Source organism: Octopus sinensis, linkage group LG3 (genome assembly GCF_006345805.1).
Source record: "Octopus sinensis linkage group LG3, ASM634580v1, whole genome shotgun sequence".
NCBI classification, from domain to species: domain Eukaryota; kingdom Metazoa; phylum Mollusca; class Cephalopoda; order Octopoda; family Octopodidae; genus Octopus; species Octopus sinensis.
In genome coordinates this window covers 13,859,384-13,880,168 of record NC_042999.1, presented here as the reverse complement: position 1 = coordinate 13,880,168, position 20,785 = coordinate 13,859,384, and the positions used below count along the sequence as shown (strand labels likewise).

The following is a 20,785-nucleotide window of genomic DNA, read 5'->3' as shown; positions in this document are numbered from 1 at the left end:
ATCAGACTGGAGTCTGGTGCAGCCTCTCAGCTTGCCAGCCCTGGACAAACTGTCCAACCCATGCCAGCATGGACAACAGGCAATAAATGTTGATGATGATATGCATTTACATGCATGCATACACACACTTATACATATAAGCATACACATATATACATATATACACACATACATATCTACATACATACACATGAGTGTTAGTCAAAATATTTATATACAATAGAATGAAATGAGGTTGTCTCTTATAACTTTGACAAAAATTAGTCAGCTATCAAAAATATAATAATCCAATTCTTTGTAGCAAAGCTTCTGCCTAGTACTGAAATTACTCATTTTCGCCAGATTAAGAGCTTGGCCTAACTATGTTACCATAAAAAACAAGATCAGCTATGAGAAATTAATTGATATCATACATGCATTAATGCCTTCTCAAACATGGCTTGACCAATCAGATTGCCTGGTGTGTAGCCAAATAAGCGGGAAACCTGAAGACAAGTTTTCCAATGGACGGTTTTCATGTAAATGACCAGAATATATTTTGCAATGAAAACTTTTAACTGTCATATAGAAGTGGGGGTAGGAGTGGGGATGGAGGGGGTATCAATTAAGAGAGAAGGTAGGTAGGAGTGAAGAGAGGAAGTAGGTGTCAGATGAAGAGAGGAGAAGAGGGGAGTCAGATGAAGAGAAGACGGGAGTTGAGCCCATGTGGTGCAAAGGAGCTAAGAGAGAAGATTAATTCCTGTTCACACTGAAGGTGGGAGTCCGGATGGCTCCTGTGCAAAGACAATCCGAACACAGACAAGTGTTGTAGTGAATGACTGGTAGAGGGGAAATGATGCAAGACTGGGGTGACATTGCTGAGTCTGATGTCTTGGAGGTTTGACTGATGTACAACTGTCTTCGAAGACTCATGTTGTCTTCGATTGCTCGAAATGAGGAGTAGACGGCCGACAACTGATGCAGTGTCATTCTTTGTATTACTTGTCTTTTTTTCTCTCTCTCTCTCTCTTTATTTCCGTATTTAACTCATTTGGTTTCTTTATTTTGGCATTTATGGGAGCAACTGTCTTCAAAGACTCATAATGTCATTGATTGCTCGAAATGGGGAAAACAAACATGAAATGATGATGATGATGATGGTGATGATAATGATGATGGTGATGGCTTGCAGGAATTTACTTGGTGACAGTCAAAGAAAATGCTTTTAGATTGTTTGTTAAAAACCTTCCACACATACTAATCTTTATATATTTTTTTTATTTATAAACAAGTTATAATAAAATAAAATAATTTTACAACAAAAAGAAATCTCATTTTACAATTACATTTTCTTTTTACTAAAGGTTTACACCATTTTTTATTTCATTTCAAAGCAAGACAATCCTTTCATTTTCGTTTCACTGTCGAGTTTCCGTCTTCCGACATAGGTAGATTTTATTTAATGGATCATAAAACGAAACATCGCCCTTATTTTTTCTTTTCCTTGTGTGTGTGTGTGTGTGTGTGCGATTCGTATTCGAAATATATGATTAAATATTGCTTGCTTCCAAATGTTTAGTTTTTGTTTTAATTTTATAAGAAGATAACGACAAAGTGGAGTAAAAAGATTTGTTTATAAAGAATAAGAAATTAATCCGCTTGATAGAAACCTTATAAGAGCGCGAGTGAGTGTATTAAAGAAACTGCATATTTCAGTTGACTGTTTTTTACGAGACTAGTTGTTAATTCATTACCGTATTTTTATGTTTACCATCGTTTTACAAAGGTAGTCAGTTCCTTTGATGTGAGAAGCATCAGTTGCTGGCAATCCATTTCTCAGATCTGCTTTCAAAGTTAAACAACTTGGCTCCGACTAACTTAACGAATCAATAAAGTTTCCCTACAGTCAATGCCATGTAAACATTTACCAAATTCTTTTAGAGCAAGAGAAAGAGAGAGGAAGAGATAGAGTGAGGAAAGAAGACACAGACAGATTGAGTGTATATGTGAATATATACGTGTGCGTGTGTGGTTGTGTTTGTATGTGTCAGTGAGAAAGAAGTGAAACAGAATGTGGGATAAGTGAAAGAAAGAGGGTGAGAACTAGAATGTATGAGTATTGTACAAAATAAGAGAGGTGAGTAAAATAGTCTTATACATACCCACAAACACAACACATTTAGTCTACAACATATGTAGTTATATCATTATATAACCGTTTGTGTGTGTGTTTTATCGGACTTGTAGTCCGATAAAAAAAGAGAAAATATTCCCTACAAATGGTTTCAAGGCAGTTTTAAGAGAAAGATTTGGAAGAATTAGATGAAAGTTCTTCGGTAATTTTCTTTCATGTAAATAAACGTTTACCTTAACTCGTTAAAGAAAATAAATAAAAAAAATAAAGAAAATGATTTTGTCGTCGAAAGAACTTCAAAGAAACTGTCAAACCTTTTCCTTGTAAAAATAAAACACAAATGTGAAACTATGAAATTATATATATATATATATATATATAATTTATGCATAAAGTAAACAATATATATATATAGGTATACATACACACTCATACGTGCGCGTGAGAAAGAGAGAGCGAGAGAGGTAGAGAAAGCGTGTGTGTTATGTATGTTTATATGTATACATGTGTATTTATATATGGTTATATATATATATATTTTGTTGTACATTCAATGTGCGTATATTTGTGTGTGCATACACACACACGTATATATACAATACATCACACGCACATATAAATATACACATATACACAAATGCACACACACACATATATATATATATCTATATTTATGTATGTATGTATAAACTGTTAGGAGTAGATATTACATGTTGATCATGTACACACACACACATATATATATGTATACAAATATATATACACAATACATACATATATGATGTCTTGCGCTAACTGGATCCTATAAAGGAGCTGTTGGGGTAGCAGACCACGAAACACGGTTGAAATTCCTATATATATATAAATACAGACACACACTCATATATATATAATTACAGACATACATATATATATATACAAATAATATACACAATACATACATATTGATGTCTTGCGCTAACTGATCCTATAAAGGAGCTGTTGGGGTAGCAGACCACGAAACACGGTTGAAATTCCTATATATATATAAATACAGACACACACTCATATATATATAATTACATACACACACATATATATATGTATACAAATATATATACACAATACATACATATATGATGTCTTGCGCTAACTGGATCCTATAAAGGAGCTGTTGGGGTAGCAGACCACGAAACACGGTTGAAATTCCTATATATATATAATTACATACACACACATATATACTCAAACAAATATATATATAATTACAGACATACATATATATATATATATGTAATTATATATACACACACACACATACATATTCATACATACACCCGCATGTATATATATATATATATATATATATATAAATATATATGCACATAAATATGTCTATTTACATATGTGTGTGTCTGAATGTGCGTCTACACACACACACGTCTATTGGCCTCCCCGAATTACCGACATGCTCATTATGGATACACGAAATGTCACGTGCCCGTTGGCAGCTAATCACATCGGAGCAATTAAAGCAGTTTTAATGTGATTTTTTTTTTTTTTTCGGAACACCAGTTTAGGAATTACCGCTATTCGGAATGGAAAAGCCCAATGTCAAACTATATTCTCACTCTTGTATATTTACCATACCAGATCGTGTCATTTGCACAGTTGCCCTTCGTTTAACTGCTTTTGTTTAAATTTGTGCTCCTCTCTAGCCACGACCACTATGTAATTTGTTAAAAGGAAAAATATATATACACATATATATATATATATAATAGTAATAATATAATGTATATATAATGTATGTAATGTACATACATATACATGCGTATGTGTGTGTATATATCGATATGTATGTCATTCCGTTCCAGTGAAGCTATGTGCTGCTTGGCAGAATTTCGTGAATGAACGTTGACTTATAATACTTGTATGACGTACTTGTATTGTTTTTATTTGGGGAAAAAAAGAAGAAAAAAGTTTTTACTTTGTTTATTTTTTGCGTCTCATTTTTATTTGGATAAAAGCTGTACGTCTACTACTTTTACCAACTGTTACCAAGTGAATTACAAACCAAGGAAATAAATAATCTAGGGACATACATTCAAAGTTGATCATACTTCAACCTATCTGTTTACGTGAACTGTCTTTTTTTCACAATATATTAATATATGTAGATAAATTAACACACATACACACAACTAGCTCTAATTGCCCGCTCTCACTCTCTCCTTCTGTGTTTATTTCTATATGTGTTTATATATCATCTGTATTTCATATACTAACATATAAAATATTCTAAAATTATGCCTGATGACTCCAACTACAAATTCAAAATTTCCTGTTTACCGAATGGAAGGAAATTAATTACAAACCATGGCAAAAGAAAATAGATACTTTTCTAAGTTCAACAACAAAGTCGGCCGGTATCAGTGTTATATTTAAACAAACTTCATTTCACAATTTGATTTGTAATTATGACATCGTAGCTGTTATGCAATTTATTTATTATTATTTAAAATAGATTCTTCAAAACCTGTAGCTAACACTTCTCTTTGTTTTGTAACTTTTTTCCGCGCGTCACTTAGTAATTCTGACCATGTTTAAAACGATTTACCTACTTCAACGACTCTTATATACCATTATTCCGTTGGTGCTGGCTTTTATAAACTCTTTGAATTACATAAACGTATTCTTAAACTCCTACGACCTATTCAGTTTATCTTAGTTACATTCACTAATCATATACATACAGAACATCGATAAATACACGTATATATGGAAATATATATTAAAAAATTTTTTTGCATAAGTTCTTATTTAAAAGTTTAACATTAGTGTCCTTAATTTACTTATAAAATTACAAGTTATCAAAGTTATTTCCAGTGAATGCTTCAAACTTGTTCGTGTGAACGTGATAAATTTTTCGAAAATTCCAACTGACTTACGTTCACACTTCTCGTTTTTTTAAGAAGTGGAAACGTATCCTGAGGCTATCATCCCCCCTTTTTCTCCTCTTAGCCTCACCTTTTCCATAAAAATGTATTGATTTCCTCATACTTTGTTAGTTATATACATTTTTCTCATAACGTTTGAAACTATTTCTCATCCATCCATCCATCCTCGCTTCTTTCTTCCTCATTTTCCATCTGTCAGCCTGTCTCTCTCTCTCTCTCTCTCTCTCTTCGCAACAACTATCTTCTGTTATATTGCCGGTTTACTGTCATTATACCAACTTTTATATTCTCTCTCTCTCTCCCTCCCACTAGATGTGAACTGTACTGTTACTTCTATATCTACAAACTACAGTCGACATAATTGTTTTTAAATCTCACAGCTATGAATTGTTCACTGTTTCTTTCAAACCCCAAAGGTTTACAACTCATTCCTTCGACTTCGAAATAATCTTTTCAGAAGCAATTCTACCACACAGGACTACCACCCGTAATATAATTATTTATCTATTTCAATCCACCTATCAGTTTACTCGTACTGTCCTTGTTAGAATTATCAGTAAGCTCCACTCTTGTTATCTTTTTATTTATTCGTTCACATCTATTGACGATGGATTGTATACATGTTTGCACGTGGCTTAATAATAACAAAATAAAAGGAAAAAGGTGCTCAAAGATTCTAGCTTAAAAGTTATCATCGACACCCTTTTAATATTATAAATTATTAATTACGGCCGTTTATATTTAATTATAATGTAGTTCAGTTGGCTTTTCATCCATTCATTTCCTTTGTTCTTCTATCATTTTTTTCTATATCTTACTTTAGAATTTAAAATGTAACTATCATGTTTTTCTATAGATATTCGTTTTATTACACCAGTAAACATACATAGTATGTTATAAATCCATAGTTCCAGTTATGAAGGTCGTTTAATCCAAGCTATAAACAGTTGTAGTTTCCACTATATATTCCCAGTTGCCAATACTTCATCATTACATTCTTTATATGATCACACTGACTGCTGATAGAGTTCGATTTGTGTTCGTTCTCTATCTATAGTTTTTTTTTTCTTTCTGTTTCGCGCCTTCTGAAAATACCATCATTGATAATTATCTTAGACTTCCACTTCAGACTTTTATTCTTCTCTCTATCCCTTTTCCTTCCTACTTTTTACAGACCAAACTTTTAAGTGACCTAATAAATTAAGAAGAAAAAAAAAATCGAGGCAAAACAACACAAAAACGGATCTTATTGACCAAAGAAACAAAACTAACTGGTGCCAATTGAACCTCACCTAATTGTATGTAACGTTGGAATTCCAAGCTGCTGCCATATAAAAAAAACTTGGCATTAAGAGGAACTCTTTATAAAGGTTTCTATCGCATCGGCATGTCAAGTCACCACTATCCCTATCATAGCTCTGAACTTCAATCGGCTGAAGATGAGAACAGACTACCTTCTCAAAACGATGGTAACATATCTGAAAAGGAAGAATATGAACGTATGGAGCGATGGCTCGATGCACATCCACAATTCTGCCACAATTATTTCGTCCGGAAAGCTCAAAGACAGACGGTTGACGAGTGGCTATTTCAACAATCTGAGAGCTCTTGGAGTGCTGGTCAGTCCGAGAACCCTACAGGTTCGAGATCTAACTCGGGGTCTAACACACCGGTAAGAAAAATTTCTACGCAGGAATTGGATCGTGGTAGTTTATTAAATCCTATGGTCTCTACTGTTGATGGAACTCCGACGTTTTTGGCTCCTTACTCTAATACAAATCAATCGGTTTGTCAACCGCAAACAAAACTTCGGAGACGTTCTCGGAGTGAACTTCAGGCATTAGACGAAAAAGAACTCATGTATGAATTAGTCAAAGACGCCTCTGAAGAACTTGATGTGACCTGTTTATGTTTTAAGATTCTTCAGAATGTCTGTATTCTACTCAATGCCGATTGCTGTTCTCTTTTCCTTGTTCAGTATAACTATGCAGGTGAGAAAATGCTAGTTTCGAAACTCTTTGATGTCAGTTCGAGTAGTAACTATGAACAATGCCGGAACAGCATGGAAGAAATTCGCATAGAATGGGGCACAGGGATTATTGGATACGTTGCCAAAACCGGAGAACGTCTTAATATTCCGGATGCTTATCAGGTAAGATGTTGTTTTTATTAGTTTTAATTAATAATTCTTTAGTTATTCGGTATAACTTTTCTAATTAACTTCATTCGTTTGCGATAATTAGAATTGTTTTATTAATACGCACCTTGTTTTCAAAGAACGAAACATCTTTCACATACATATATATATACTCACATATACATCTATATACTCACATATATACATCACATATACATACACACATACAAACACACACACACACACACACACAGATCAAGGCAGCCAAACCGAAACTTTGAAGTGGCTCAGTATTTCTTTGAAACAGACTAATAAATGAGTATTGAGCATTTCATCAGTTTAATGTTAAAATAATTAATAATTCTTTAGTTAGTCGTTATAACTTTTCTAATTAACTTCATTCGTTTGCGATAATTAGAATTGTTTTATTAATACACGCCTTGTTTTCAAAGAACGAAACATCTTTCACATACATATATATATATACTCACATATACATCTATATACTCACATATATACATCACATAGGCGATCTTTCGTCTCTAGTAGACCTTTCCGTCGATTACACAACATACTGTCTGTCTCCCACACCCCATCAAACACACACACACACACACACAGATCAAGGCAGCCAAACCGAAACTTTGAAGTGGCTCAGTATTTCTTTGAAACAGACTAATAAATGAGTATTGAGCATTTCATCAGTTTAATGTTAAAATAATTAATAATTCTTTAGTTAGTCGTTATAACTTTTCTAATTAACTTCATTCGTTTGCGATAATTAGAATTGTTTTATTAATACACACCTTGTTTTCAAAGAACGAAACATCTTTCACATACATATATATATACTCACATATACATCTATATACTCACATATATACATCACATAGGCGATCTTTCGTCTCTAGTAGACCTTTCCGTCGATTACACAACATACTGTCTGTCTCCCACACCCCATCAAACACACACACACACACATGTACATCAATGCTTCCCCTGGACGGTAACTTCAAAAGAACTTCCCTCGTCATACAATCGCTTTCTCTTAGTCTCTTTCGCTCTCGTTACTTCAAAAGTTCCCGCAAGCCCATATGTAAAAAAAAAAAATTTTTTTTACGGAAATCGACGGAAAGGTCTACTAGAGACGAAAGATTGCCCATCATCACATATACATACAAACACACACACACACACAGATCAAGGCAGCCAAACCGAAACTTCGAAGTGACTCAGTATTTCTTTGAAACAGACTAATAAATGAGTATTGAGCATTTTCATCAGTTTCATGTTAAAATAGTTTTGTGTAGAACTTCACACACCCACCTACACGTAGTAGGGTTACTACGTCTTGAGTGGGAAAAGAAAGTTAGGCAAAGGAATCTACCAAAAAGTTTTGAAGAGGGGGGTGGGGAAATATTTTCCATGTTTGTACTCAAGAAAATGCTCGAATAAATATTGGAATGCCTGTGTGTGTGTGTATGTATTAATGTGTTTGTATGTGTACGCTAAAGTTGGTGACTGGATATAAATTATAAATATGTGTGTGTGTATGTATGTGTGTATATATATATGTGTGTGTATGTATGTGTATATATATGTGTGTGTGTGGTGTATGTATATATATGTGTGTGTGTATGTATATATATGTGTATATATATATATGTGTGTGTGTATATATATGTGTGTGTATGTATATATGTGTGTGTGTGTGTATATATGTGTGTATGTGTATATATGTGTGTATGTACATATATGTGTGTGTGTATATATATGTGTGTGTGTGTGTATATATATGTGTGTGTATATATATATGCGTGTATGTATGTGTGTATGTATATATATGTGTGTGTATGTATATATATATATGTGGTGTGTATGTATATATATGTGTATATATATATGTGTGTGTGTGTATATATATGTGGTGTGTATGTATATATATGTGTGTGTATATATGTGTGGTGTATATATATATATGTGTGTATGTACATATATGTGTGTGTGTATATATGTGTGTGTGTATATATATGTGTGTGTATATATATATGCGTGTATGTATGTGTGTATGTATATATGTATGTGTGTGTATGTATATATATATATGTGTGTGTGTATGTATATATATATGTGTGTATATATATATATATGTATGTATATATATATGTGTATGTGTATGTATATATATGTTTGTGTGTATGTGTGTGTTTATATATGTATGTGTGTGTGTGTGTCTATATATGTGTGTGTGTGTGTGTATATATATATATATATAAATATATGATTGAGTGTATATAATTGTCTGTGTATATATGTGTGTGTCTGTATATGTACATATGTGTACGTTGTTTACAAACACGCATATACAAGCATCTGTGCATAGATATGTATACATACATGAATATTTATTTTTTCATGCTAAAAATGATTTATATGTAAATTTTTACAAATTTAAATTAGAAAATTGAACAAAACAGAAAACACAATTGAAAAAATTAAAACGATAAAAAAAGACCTATATTATACACACAGGCGTGTATGTATAAGTCAAACACGTAAATCTTGTATAAATGGATGTGTGTATAGCATGATGTATATCTCAGCTTTCAAATCATTATATAGAATATTGTAGTACACACTTAGACACTCACACTTCAATACACTTGAATACACGCATCTATCTATCTTTTTTTCACGATCCCTTTTGATCGGAATTGGCCCCTCTTTTTTCCCCTTCTCTTCTACTCAAAAAGAAAAGCTCTACTTTGTATTTTGTCCCTTCTGTGTTTAACCCTGCGCTGCGTGGCCAATAAAGAAACCTATCTGTCTGTCTATCTATCTGTCTGTCTGTCTGTCTGTCTGTCTATATGTCTTCCTGTCTTTCTATCTATCTGTCTTTCTATCTATCTGTCTGTCTGTCTTTCTTTCTATCTATCTGTCTGTCTATCTGTTTATCTATCTATCTATCTATCTATCTATCTATCTATCTATCTATCTATCTGCCTGTCTATCTACCTGTCTATCTGCCTGTCTATCTACCTGTCTATCTGCCTATCTTTCTCTCTCTCTCTAGATAGATTAGATATGCATGTGTGTATATTCTTTGTATGTGTGTCTATTCTTTGTATGTATATATATGCTTGTATATGTAAGTGTATCATGTGTATATCTGTACACATGTGTATATAATGTGTCTGCAGACATGGTTGTTTACCCTCACGTTTGCATATACACATGTGGGTTTATATGATATTTATGAAATTAAAAATAATGCAATGAACCTCATCAGCTTACAGTTGTTTCTGCTATAAGATGCAGTGCACTCAGAGCTGAATGTCCGTGCATCACCTTATAGCTTCCTTGCAGCTTCAAAGATGAAGTGCAAGTTTATTTGGGATAGCATTTACATATATACTCTTACTCTTTACTCTTTTACTTGTTTCAGTCATTTGACTGCGGCCATGCTGGAGCACCACCTTTTAGTCGAGTAAATCGACCCCAGGACTTATTCTTTGTAAGCCTTGTACTTATTCTATTGGACTCTTTTGCCTAGCTGCTAAGTTATGGGACGTAAACACACCACCATCGGTTGTCAAGCAATGGTGGGGGGCCAAACACAGACACACAAACATATACATACATATACATATACATATATACGACGGGCTTCTTCCAGTTTCTCTCTACCAAATCCACTCACAAGGCTTTGGTCGACCCGAGGCTATAGTAGAAGACAATTGCCCAAGGTGCCATGCAGTGGGAATGAACCCGGAACCATGTGGTTGGTAAGCAAGCTACTTACCACACAGCCACATCACCATCGAATATAGATACACACACACAAGTCTATTTGTGTATGTATGTATACTTGTATCAATCCATACAAGCATGGGCAGGAAGTTCTGTTTATCAACCACATGAATTCTTTGGTGTTTAGTCCCGATGTGTGGCCGAGTAACACTAAACAAGTGTTTGGTACTATAGCCATGAACTGACTTTTAGGCTTCTCAGGAAATTTGGTATGCAGAAACTGAAAGAAGACTATTGTGCATGTATGTATGCATGTATATATGTGTAATATATACAAAACTAGCAGTATCGCCCGGTGTTGCTCGGGTTTGTTTCGACCCTTTAGAATTGGAATTTTTGAAAAGTAAAAATTTTGCATTATGTAGCTTGTTATTCTCTTTAAGTGAACATTTTTTCTGGTTGAAATACACCGAAAAATGGCGACACAGCAGTAAAAAAATCGTTAAAAAATAGGGATTTTCATAGAAAAAGAAGCACCTTTTTGATATAAATAATTTTTGGTGTTATCATGGTCCGATTTGAATTTTTTCTTCTACGGAAGGAAGAGCAAGCCTTCTTCTATCATACTCTCAATTTTGGTCAACTTGCGCTGCAGGGTCTTGGAGGAGATAGTGATAGTTGAAGGCTACCAAACCCGCCATACACAGACAACTTCAGCTTTATATATAGAGAGATTAAGATTAAGTTGAATTAGGTGCTTAAATTGAGGCACCTTACTAGGTCAGTATAATCTGGTCACCCAAACAATAATAATTGAATATTGAATATTCAGATATCTGTGTAGGGGTGTTTGTACTCAATATTCCTGCCATGTGTGCAGACAATGTAGTCCAGCTAAGTGAAGACATCCATTCTTGGTAATTCAGGCCATGTACTTTTATAAAGATACTTTCTATAGTATTTCCAAAGTGGCAGATTCCAAGTTTGGTGAACAGAATATAAATGAGTAACAATTATGTACTGGTGTCAATTCATTATGGACATAATGAGTGTATGGGTTTGCGTGGGGTATATATGTGTGTGTGTGTGTGTATATATATATATATATATATATAACAAAATTAGAAAATGGAGAAACATACTTATATCAATCAAACATCAACCAACAGATGATACCCAATCAATACTTTATTACACCATTACATAACAGTAAAGGCATTATACTGGATATATGTTATCCCATGGTGGGTTGAATTTTCAACCCCTATTTCATTTTATATATATATATATATATATATACACACACACACACACATGCATATATACCCTAGTCAACTTAAGACATCCAAAGATGATTTTTACTCAGCAGACACTAACTCAAGTGCATTGCAGTTCAATGATGGCTTAGCTGCCAAAACTTCGAAATCACTGTCAACAACATTCTTGTTTTAAAGTAATATGTATGTGTGTGTGTGCATATATATGTATGTGTGTGCGTATATATGTATGTGTATGTATATATATATATGTGTGTATGTATGTGTGTGTATATTTATGTGTGTATGTATGTGTGTATATATATGTGTATGTGTGTGTGTATATATATATGTGTATGTATGTATGCATGTATGTGTATGTATGTATGCATGTATGTGTATATATGTGTGTATATATATATGTATGTTGCATATATGTATGTATGTGTATATGTATGTATGTGTATATGTATGTATGTGTGTGTATATATATATATGTATGTATCTGTATATATATATATGTATGTATGTGTGTATATATATATGTATGTATGTGTGTATATATATATATATGTATGTATGTGTGTATATATATATATATATGTATGTATGTGTGTATATATATATATATATGTATGTATGCGTGTATATATATATGTATGTATGTGTGTATATATATATGTATGTATGTGTGTATATATATATATATGTATGTATGTGTGTATATATATATATATATATGTATGTATGCGTGTATATATATATGTATGTGTGTATATATATATGTATGTATGTGTGTATATATATATATATATGTATGTGTGTATATATATATATATATGTATGTATGTATGTGTGTATATATATATGTATGTATGTGTGTGTATGTGTATATACACACACACATATCCCTTTAACACTTAGATTATTCTGTCAAAAGCAATGTTTATTTGTTTGCATTGTTTTGAATTAATCATGCATTATCTTGTAGCTTTCATATTTCATTTTTGTTAGAATGACATTGTAGGGTTGGTGTGAAAGACCATACTTGGCCAATTTGAGCATAATACACCTAGAATAATTTGGCCGGATATGGCTGCTTTAAATGGTAAGGGGTTTAATATATATATATATATATATATATATATATATATATAACAAATTAAGTTAGGGGTTATTTGTATTATATATATATATATATACATACATATATATATATATATATATATATATATATATATATATATATATATATATATATATATATATATATATGCTATTCTTTGACCCCCCTTCGGTCAGACACTGACCATGGGTTTGCACCTAGAGAGTTACCCTCTGAGGCACAAGTCTGGGCAAGGTTGTTTTTTTTTTTTTTTTTTTTATGGAAGACCAGCAGTCGCCCATGCATACCGGTCTCCCCTCTCCACGTCACCGATGTTGTCCAAGGGAAAGGCAAGGGCCGATACAGCTTGGCACCTGTGACGTCGCAACTCATTTCTACAGCTGAGTGAACTGGAGCAACGTGAAATAAAGTGTCTTGCTCAAGAACACAACACGCAGCCCGGTCCGGGATTCGAGCTCACAACCTCACGATCGTAAGCTCGACGCTCTAACCACGGAGCCACGCGCCTTCACATATATATATATATATCATCATCATTGTCGTTTAACGTCTGCTTTCTATGCTAGCATGGGTTGGACGATTTGATCGAGGACTGGCGAACCTGATGGCTGCACCAGGCTCCAATCTGATCTGGCAGAGTTTCTACAGCTGGATGCCCGTCCTAACGCCAACCACTCCGAGAGTGTAGTGGATGCTTTTACGTGCCACCGGCATGGGGGCCAGTCAGGTGGTACTGGTAACGACCTCGCTTGAATATATATTTATTACTGGTGAAGGCCTGTTTATAGGGTTATCCAGGGTTTCTTGCCAGGCATATCATCAGACCCTAAGACTTGTTGGCCATAAGCCAACAAATCTTAGAGTCTGATGATAAGTTGGGTAATTCCGTTGGTAATTCCATGTGTCCTACCTAAGACTCTAAAAGTTCCTTAGAGTATATAATAATATTAATAATAATAATGAGTAAGGAGACTTCCATAATATTCCTTTTATACCTATATACAGCACATTACAATGACCTACATGTGTTTCCACTGCAAGGATGCATTTGCAACAATGTGCAATTGCTGCTCTGGAAACACATATAGGTCATTCAGGGCCTGCCTTAGGGTTTCTGGTGCTCTGGGCAAGCTGAACTTTGGCACCCTTACAAGTATAATTTTTTCAAACTTTCACAAGGTAAAAAACTGAAAATGTAGACTAAAAATCAAATCACATGGTGCCGCGGGTGTCTGCCCGAGTTGCTGGTACCTTGAGCCATTGTAATATACTGTATGTAGCTATAAAATAAATATTGTGGATGTACAAGTCTCCAAACTCATTATTAATATATATATGTATGAAATATATATATCTACTCTTGAGGATCAGTTAATTCTGATTTTATTCAACATATTCCCCTCTCAGATTTACACATTGCAGTGGTCCTTCAGTTTTTCTAAGCATTTTAAAAGATCTTGGAAGGTTGGCCCTCCAACCGGGCCTTTTGCGATACCCTTAAAGTTTGGAACTTATCAGCAACCCCTTGTATGGTACCACTTTAATTTAGTGTTGCATGTGTAATGGAACTTATGTAACGCAGAATTAAAATGATACCACAAATTTATTTTTGTTTCTTTTGTATACTTAATCAACAAATATTAAAATACATAATGAATCTCAAATTATACAAGGTTGGCCAAAAGTCACCTGACAGTCAATCAAAACCATTTAATTCCAAGATTCATTTGTGTTTATCAACTGAATGAATTTAATAAAAGAATCTAAATATGAAACATCATGAAAATTGTTCAAACTTAAGTCTATCTTGTGCAACACATTTTCCCATTCGGTTCAATACAAAATTACAGATAGTTATCATCATCATCATCATTTAACCGTTTTCGATGCTGGCATGGGTGGGACGGTTTGACTGAGGCCTGCAGAACCAGCATCTGCACTAGGCACCAATCTCATCTGGCAATGTTTCTACAGCTGGATGCCCTTGCTAATGCCAACCACTCTGAGTGTAATGGGTGCTTTTTATATGCCACCAGCACGAGGGCCAGTCAGGTGGTCCTGGCATTGACCACATTTGGATAGTGTTTATAGTACTTTTTACATGCAACCGGCACAGGTTCCAGTTGGAGTACCGGCATCGCCCACGTTCACATGGTGCTTTTTACGTGCCACTGGCATGGGGGCTAGTCAGGCAGTCCTGGCATTGATCATGTTCGGATAGTGCTTTTTACATTCCATTGGCACGGGAGCCAGTCAGGGAGTACTGGCATCAGCCATGTTCAGATGGAGCTTTTTATGTGCCACCAAAGAGGGAGCCAGTCAGGGGGCACTGGCCACAGCTACGATTATGGAATTTTGATTTACTATCAGGTGACTTGGCCAACCCTGTATGTATAATTTTCCTCATTCAAAGTAAAGCCTCTACCTGTATACACTTGATTACTGGAATACATAGACAGATATGCCTGGTAATGACACACCTTGGATTAAACAGATTGGCTGCTTGTTTCTCTGGGAGTCTTCAAATTGATGTAGAATTCCTCTGATGAGAATCCAATAAGATTTGATAAATGATTCACATTGTTCATTTCTTTCAGTCAACAGAGAAACACCTCAATCAACTCCATTTATAAATTTACTATATAGGTTATATATATATATATGCCAGTCTCCTCTGGCCCTTGTGTCAGTGGTACGTAAAAAGCACCCACTACACTCACGGAGTGGTTGGCGTTAGGAAGGGCATCCAGCTGTAGATCAGACTGGAGCCTGGTGCAGCCTCCTGGCTTGCCAGACCCCAGTCGAACCGTCCAACCCATGCCAGCATGGAAAGCGGACATTAAACGATGATGATGATATATATATATATATATATATATATATATATATATATGTGTGTGTGTGTGTGTGTGTGTGTGTGTATTTATTTAATGTGTTTGTGTGTATATAATGGTCAGGGCATTGTGCTCCCAATTGCTAGATCATGGGTTCAGTTCCTGGACTAGGTGGCATGTTGTGTTCTTGAACAAAGCACTTCATTTCATGCTGCCCCAGTCTACTCAGCTGTAAATGGGTACCCTTGTAACAGTATAGCCTCTGATAAAGAAGGAGTGTTGGCCTGCTTGTCTAGCCAGTGAGGTGGCATCATTCATTCATCATCATCGTTTAACGTCCGTTTTCCATGCTGAAGCTAAAACAATGGTTGGTGTTCAGAATGGCATCTGGCTATACAAACCTTGCCAAAACTGACCTTGCATGTGCTTATGCCATGTAAAAAGGACTAAGTCCATTCTGCTGAGTGGTTGGCATTAAGAAGGGCTTCCAGCTGTAAAAATCCTGCCAGAACGATCACAGAAGTCTGGTGAAAGCTTCTGTCTGGCTAGCTCCTATCAAACCGGCCCACCCATGCCAGCATGGAAGGCAGATGTTAAACGATGATGATGATGTTGTGTAATTTGTTCAACACATGCTGCCAGCATAGAACACAGACCCTAAATGAAGATGATGTTGATGAAAAGGGTTTGTGTTTCCTTGTCTTGATATTGTGCTAGTTGTGAAGAAAAAGCATCACCCTCATATAAGTGGTGTCATTTATTTCCAGATTTCCCTGAAAATGTGTCCAATCAAGGTAAATATTACCTTATTTGGAAACGGATAAGGGTCGGTAATGAGAAGGACACTCAGCCATAGAAAATCTTCAACGAATTCCATCTCTCCTATTTAACCCTTTTGATACTAACCCAGCTTAAACCGGCTCTGTCTCTGTAGTACAAATGTTTTGTTTTCATAAATTTTGAATTAAAATCATCCACCAAACCTTAGTCACAATTTATGTTCCTAACACTAGCTTAATGATAATGAAGTTATTTTACTAAATTCTTTATATTTAAAATTAATTGAAAAAAACACAGAGCATCTCATCAGAAATGCGGTAACAAAAGGGTTGAAGTCACCATGATATTTTTAACCCTTTTGATACCAACCTGGATGAAACTGCCTCTTGCTATGTAATACAAATGTCTTGTTTTCATAAGTTTTGAATTAAAATCTTCCAGCAAGCCTTAGTCACAATTTATGTTCCTAACACCAGCTTAATGATAACTTATTTTACTAAATTTTTTGTTATATTTAAAGTAATTGAAAGAAACACAGAGCATCTCAAAATAAATACAGTAACAAAAGGGTTAACGCATGGAAAAGCGGCCATTAAAATCATGATGATAATGATGTATATTTAAGTACAAAGTTTTGGGAGAGGGCTTAAACATGGATGTTATTTTAATTGAAGCAGAGCCTTCGGCAGAATGATCACAACATTCTAGTTTTAAAACTATCCAACTTTGGAATCCATGGAAGGCTGTTTCACTGGTGCAATTGATGGAATCCAGCATTCTGGGATTGATGGAATCTATTGAAGCCCACCAAAAGTCTCCATTGGTGACCCCCAAGGGACTGTGTTGGGTCCACTTCTCTAAATAACATCTGTAGCATAATAAAAGAAAACTATTTGCAGATGACTCGTAGCTTCAAAAGATTATCTCCGGAGAAGACCAAGTCAAACTTGAGTGTGAGTGTGATGGCAATCCCTCAAGGTCGAGGATGATGGTCTTCGCGCAAATTTACTGGTGAGTCCGTAGGTGACCGATAAGACCAATTCTTGCTTGAAAAGATCGGTCGCAGTGCGGACATCTAGTGCCAGAAGGGAGAGTCGCACGTGGTTGTTGTTGGCGCTCCTTCCGTCGTCATCTTTTCTCCTCCAGCTCTGCAGACCTTTTCGACTCGAAAGTCGCCGTTCCCTCATGGATGGTGGTTTTCCTTAGTGGTCTGTTTTTTGCCGTTTCCTCCCAGTTAGTGAAGTCGATGTCACACTCCAAACTTGAGTGTGCGGAAGTTGTGTTAGGCAGTCTCTGCCACAAATATAGCCATATTGGTTGGAATTTAGGAGATTGTTACTCTCCAGGAAGCCATTTATTTCTTAACACATCACCCTTTCAAATATTTAGTTGATGCAAGAGGGGAGCGAGATTGGGCGATAGTTAACTGCAAGAGATGTGTTTCCATTTTTGAAAGCTGGGACGATAGATTGGAAGAAGGTCTGTTTGGGTACGTGGCGCGTGTCTCGTGATTTTCTCCACAGGTTAGTTGGAGGGGATGATGCAAAATGGTGCCTGCGTTCCTTCAGGGGACTAGCAGGGAATCTATTTGGATCTACTGCAGAGTGAGGTTTGGTTTCATTTATTGCTGCAAGGATGTCTGAGGCACTGAAAGTTATGTGAGAGATATACATAGGGGCTGACTTCATTGAAGTTCCCTAAGCCACCCCACTCTCTGTATGTGTGTGTATATATTTATATATACACATACACTTGTATAAAGATATGTGTGTGCGTGTATAGATGTACCTGTTTATATATATATATATATATATATATAAATTGAGATAGGGGTTGTAAATGCAACCCTCCATGGGATAACATATATCCAATATACTGCTAGTGAAGTAACCAACAAAGTTAATACATAAATGTTAAGGATTGCGATGCAATCAATTCATTTACTGTATTATATGGGCAAAGGTAAAATGATTTACCACGAATTACTAATACAAGATAAGAAAATGGAGAAATACATCTAAATCAAATATCAATTACCAGATAATACTCACTGCTTTTTTATGTTTAACCCTACAGTCTCTTATGTGGTGGTTTAATAAAGTATGTGATTGAGTATTATCTGGTAATTGATATTTGATTTAGATGTATTTCTCCATTTTCTTATCTTGTATATATATATATATATATATATCATCATCATCGTTTAACGTCCGTTCTCCATGCTAGCATGGGTTGGACGGTTCGACCGGGGATTTGGGAAGCCAGAAGGCTGCACCAGGCTCCGGTCTTATCTGGCAAAGTTTCTACAGCTGGATGCCCTTCCTAACGCCAACCACTCCGTGAGTGTAGTGGGTGCCTTTTACGTGCCACCTGCACTGGTGCCAGGCAAGGCTGGCATCGGCCACGGTCGGATTGGTGCATTTTATGGAAGCCAGTCAAGGCGGCCCTGGCTTCGGCTACGATTATATATATATATATATATACTCTATATATTGCTTAAACTTACCATGAAATGGTCCTTTTCATGCCGAATTCTACTTGGTGAAATTACTGATTACTTCTTAATTAATTAATTTCACCCTTTGTTATATGTATATATATATATACATACATATGCATATATGAGACCAAAAGGTGCTTACTATATACAAACATCCCCTCCACCACCACATATACGTATGTATATGTGATGTTAGGAAGGACATCTAGCTATGCAAACTGTGCCAAAACAGATGCTGGAACATAATGCAGTCCTTGGATTCTGTGAAATTGCCTGACCCACACCAGCGTTGAAGATGTATATTAAAAGATGAAGATAATGAAATGCGTGTGTGTGTGTATGTATATATATATGTATGTATGTATGTGTGTGTGTGTGTATGCATATATGTGTGTGTGTGTGTATGCATATATGTGTGTGTGTGTGTGTATGCATATATATGTGTGTGTGTGTATGCATATATATGTGTGTGTGTATGCATATATATGTATGTGTGTATGTATATATTTCTATGTGTGTATACATATGTGTGTGTATGTATGCATATATATATGTATGTGTGTCTGCATATATGTATGTGTGTGTATACATATATATGTGTATGTATGCATATATGTGTGTGTGTGTGTGTGTATGTATGCATATATATGTTTGTGCGTATGTATACGTATTTATGTATATGTGGATATGTATGTACACACACACACACGACTACTAAGGTGCAGCACTGAACCTAAAAACGTGGTTGTAATTTGAATTTCTTACACAGCCTTGCCTTTGCCTGTATATATATATATATATCTGTGTGTGTATTCAGATATAGATAATGTATATACATATATGATACGTATAATGAATTGCATCATATATATGTTTTATCTATTTATAACAGTGCTTTCTCTCTCATTAGATACCTCATATCATGTATGTATAAATATACTCATAGCCACATATGTTTCTATATATATATATATATATATATATCTGTATTCTGGCGTGTGTATGTGTGAGTGTATAATGCACGTATTCGACATGGTGTATTTAAAGTTTCTTCTTTCGAAAGAAACTTGATGTACTCTTTATATTTCAGTTTCTTCTGCATATCAACTTTATTAGGTAAAGCACTCGGAAAATGTCGAATGTCAAGCACTTTATGACATTTGATTTCTCCTCTGTTGTGTGTTTACCAGTGGCCAACGTACCATTGTTGTACCAATGGAACTGTGTGTAATGAAGTGATTCATTCCATCTCAGACCCACAAAATGTTATCTTACGTCATATCCCGGGAAACATTTCGATCTTGTATGTATGTATGTATGTATGTATGTATATATATATATATATATATA

The 20,785-nt window shown here is 34.9% G+C and overlaps 1 protein-coding gene across 2 annotated transcripts in view; it reads left to right on the top strand.

The window, feature by feature from the left end:
- The first annotated feature begins 3,638 nt into the window (after positions 1-3,638).
- The window catches only part of LOC115209104 (dual 3',5'-cyclic-AMP and -GMP phosphodiesterase 11), a 296,047-nt gene continuing 278,900 nt past the window's right edge, over positions 3,639-20,785 (top strand). The window contains exons 1-2 of one of the 2 annotated variants that reach the window (XM_036500862.1): positions 3,639-4,521; positions 6,227-7,204. In XM_036500862.1, coding sequence (XP_036356755.1) covers positions 6,440-7,204 — 765 coding nt within the window. In that variant the 5' untranslated portion in view covers positions 3,639-4,521; positions 6,227-6,439. Of the gene's footprint in view, positions 7,205-20,785 lie in introns of both variants that reach the window. The other variant, XM_029777231.2, reaches the window with a different exon arrangement.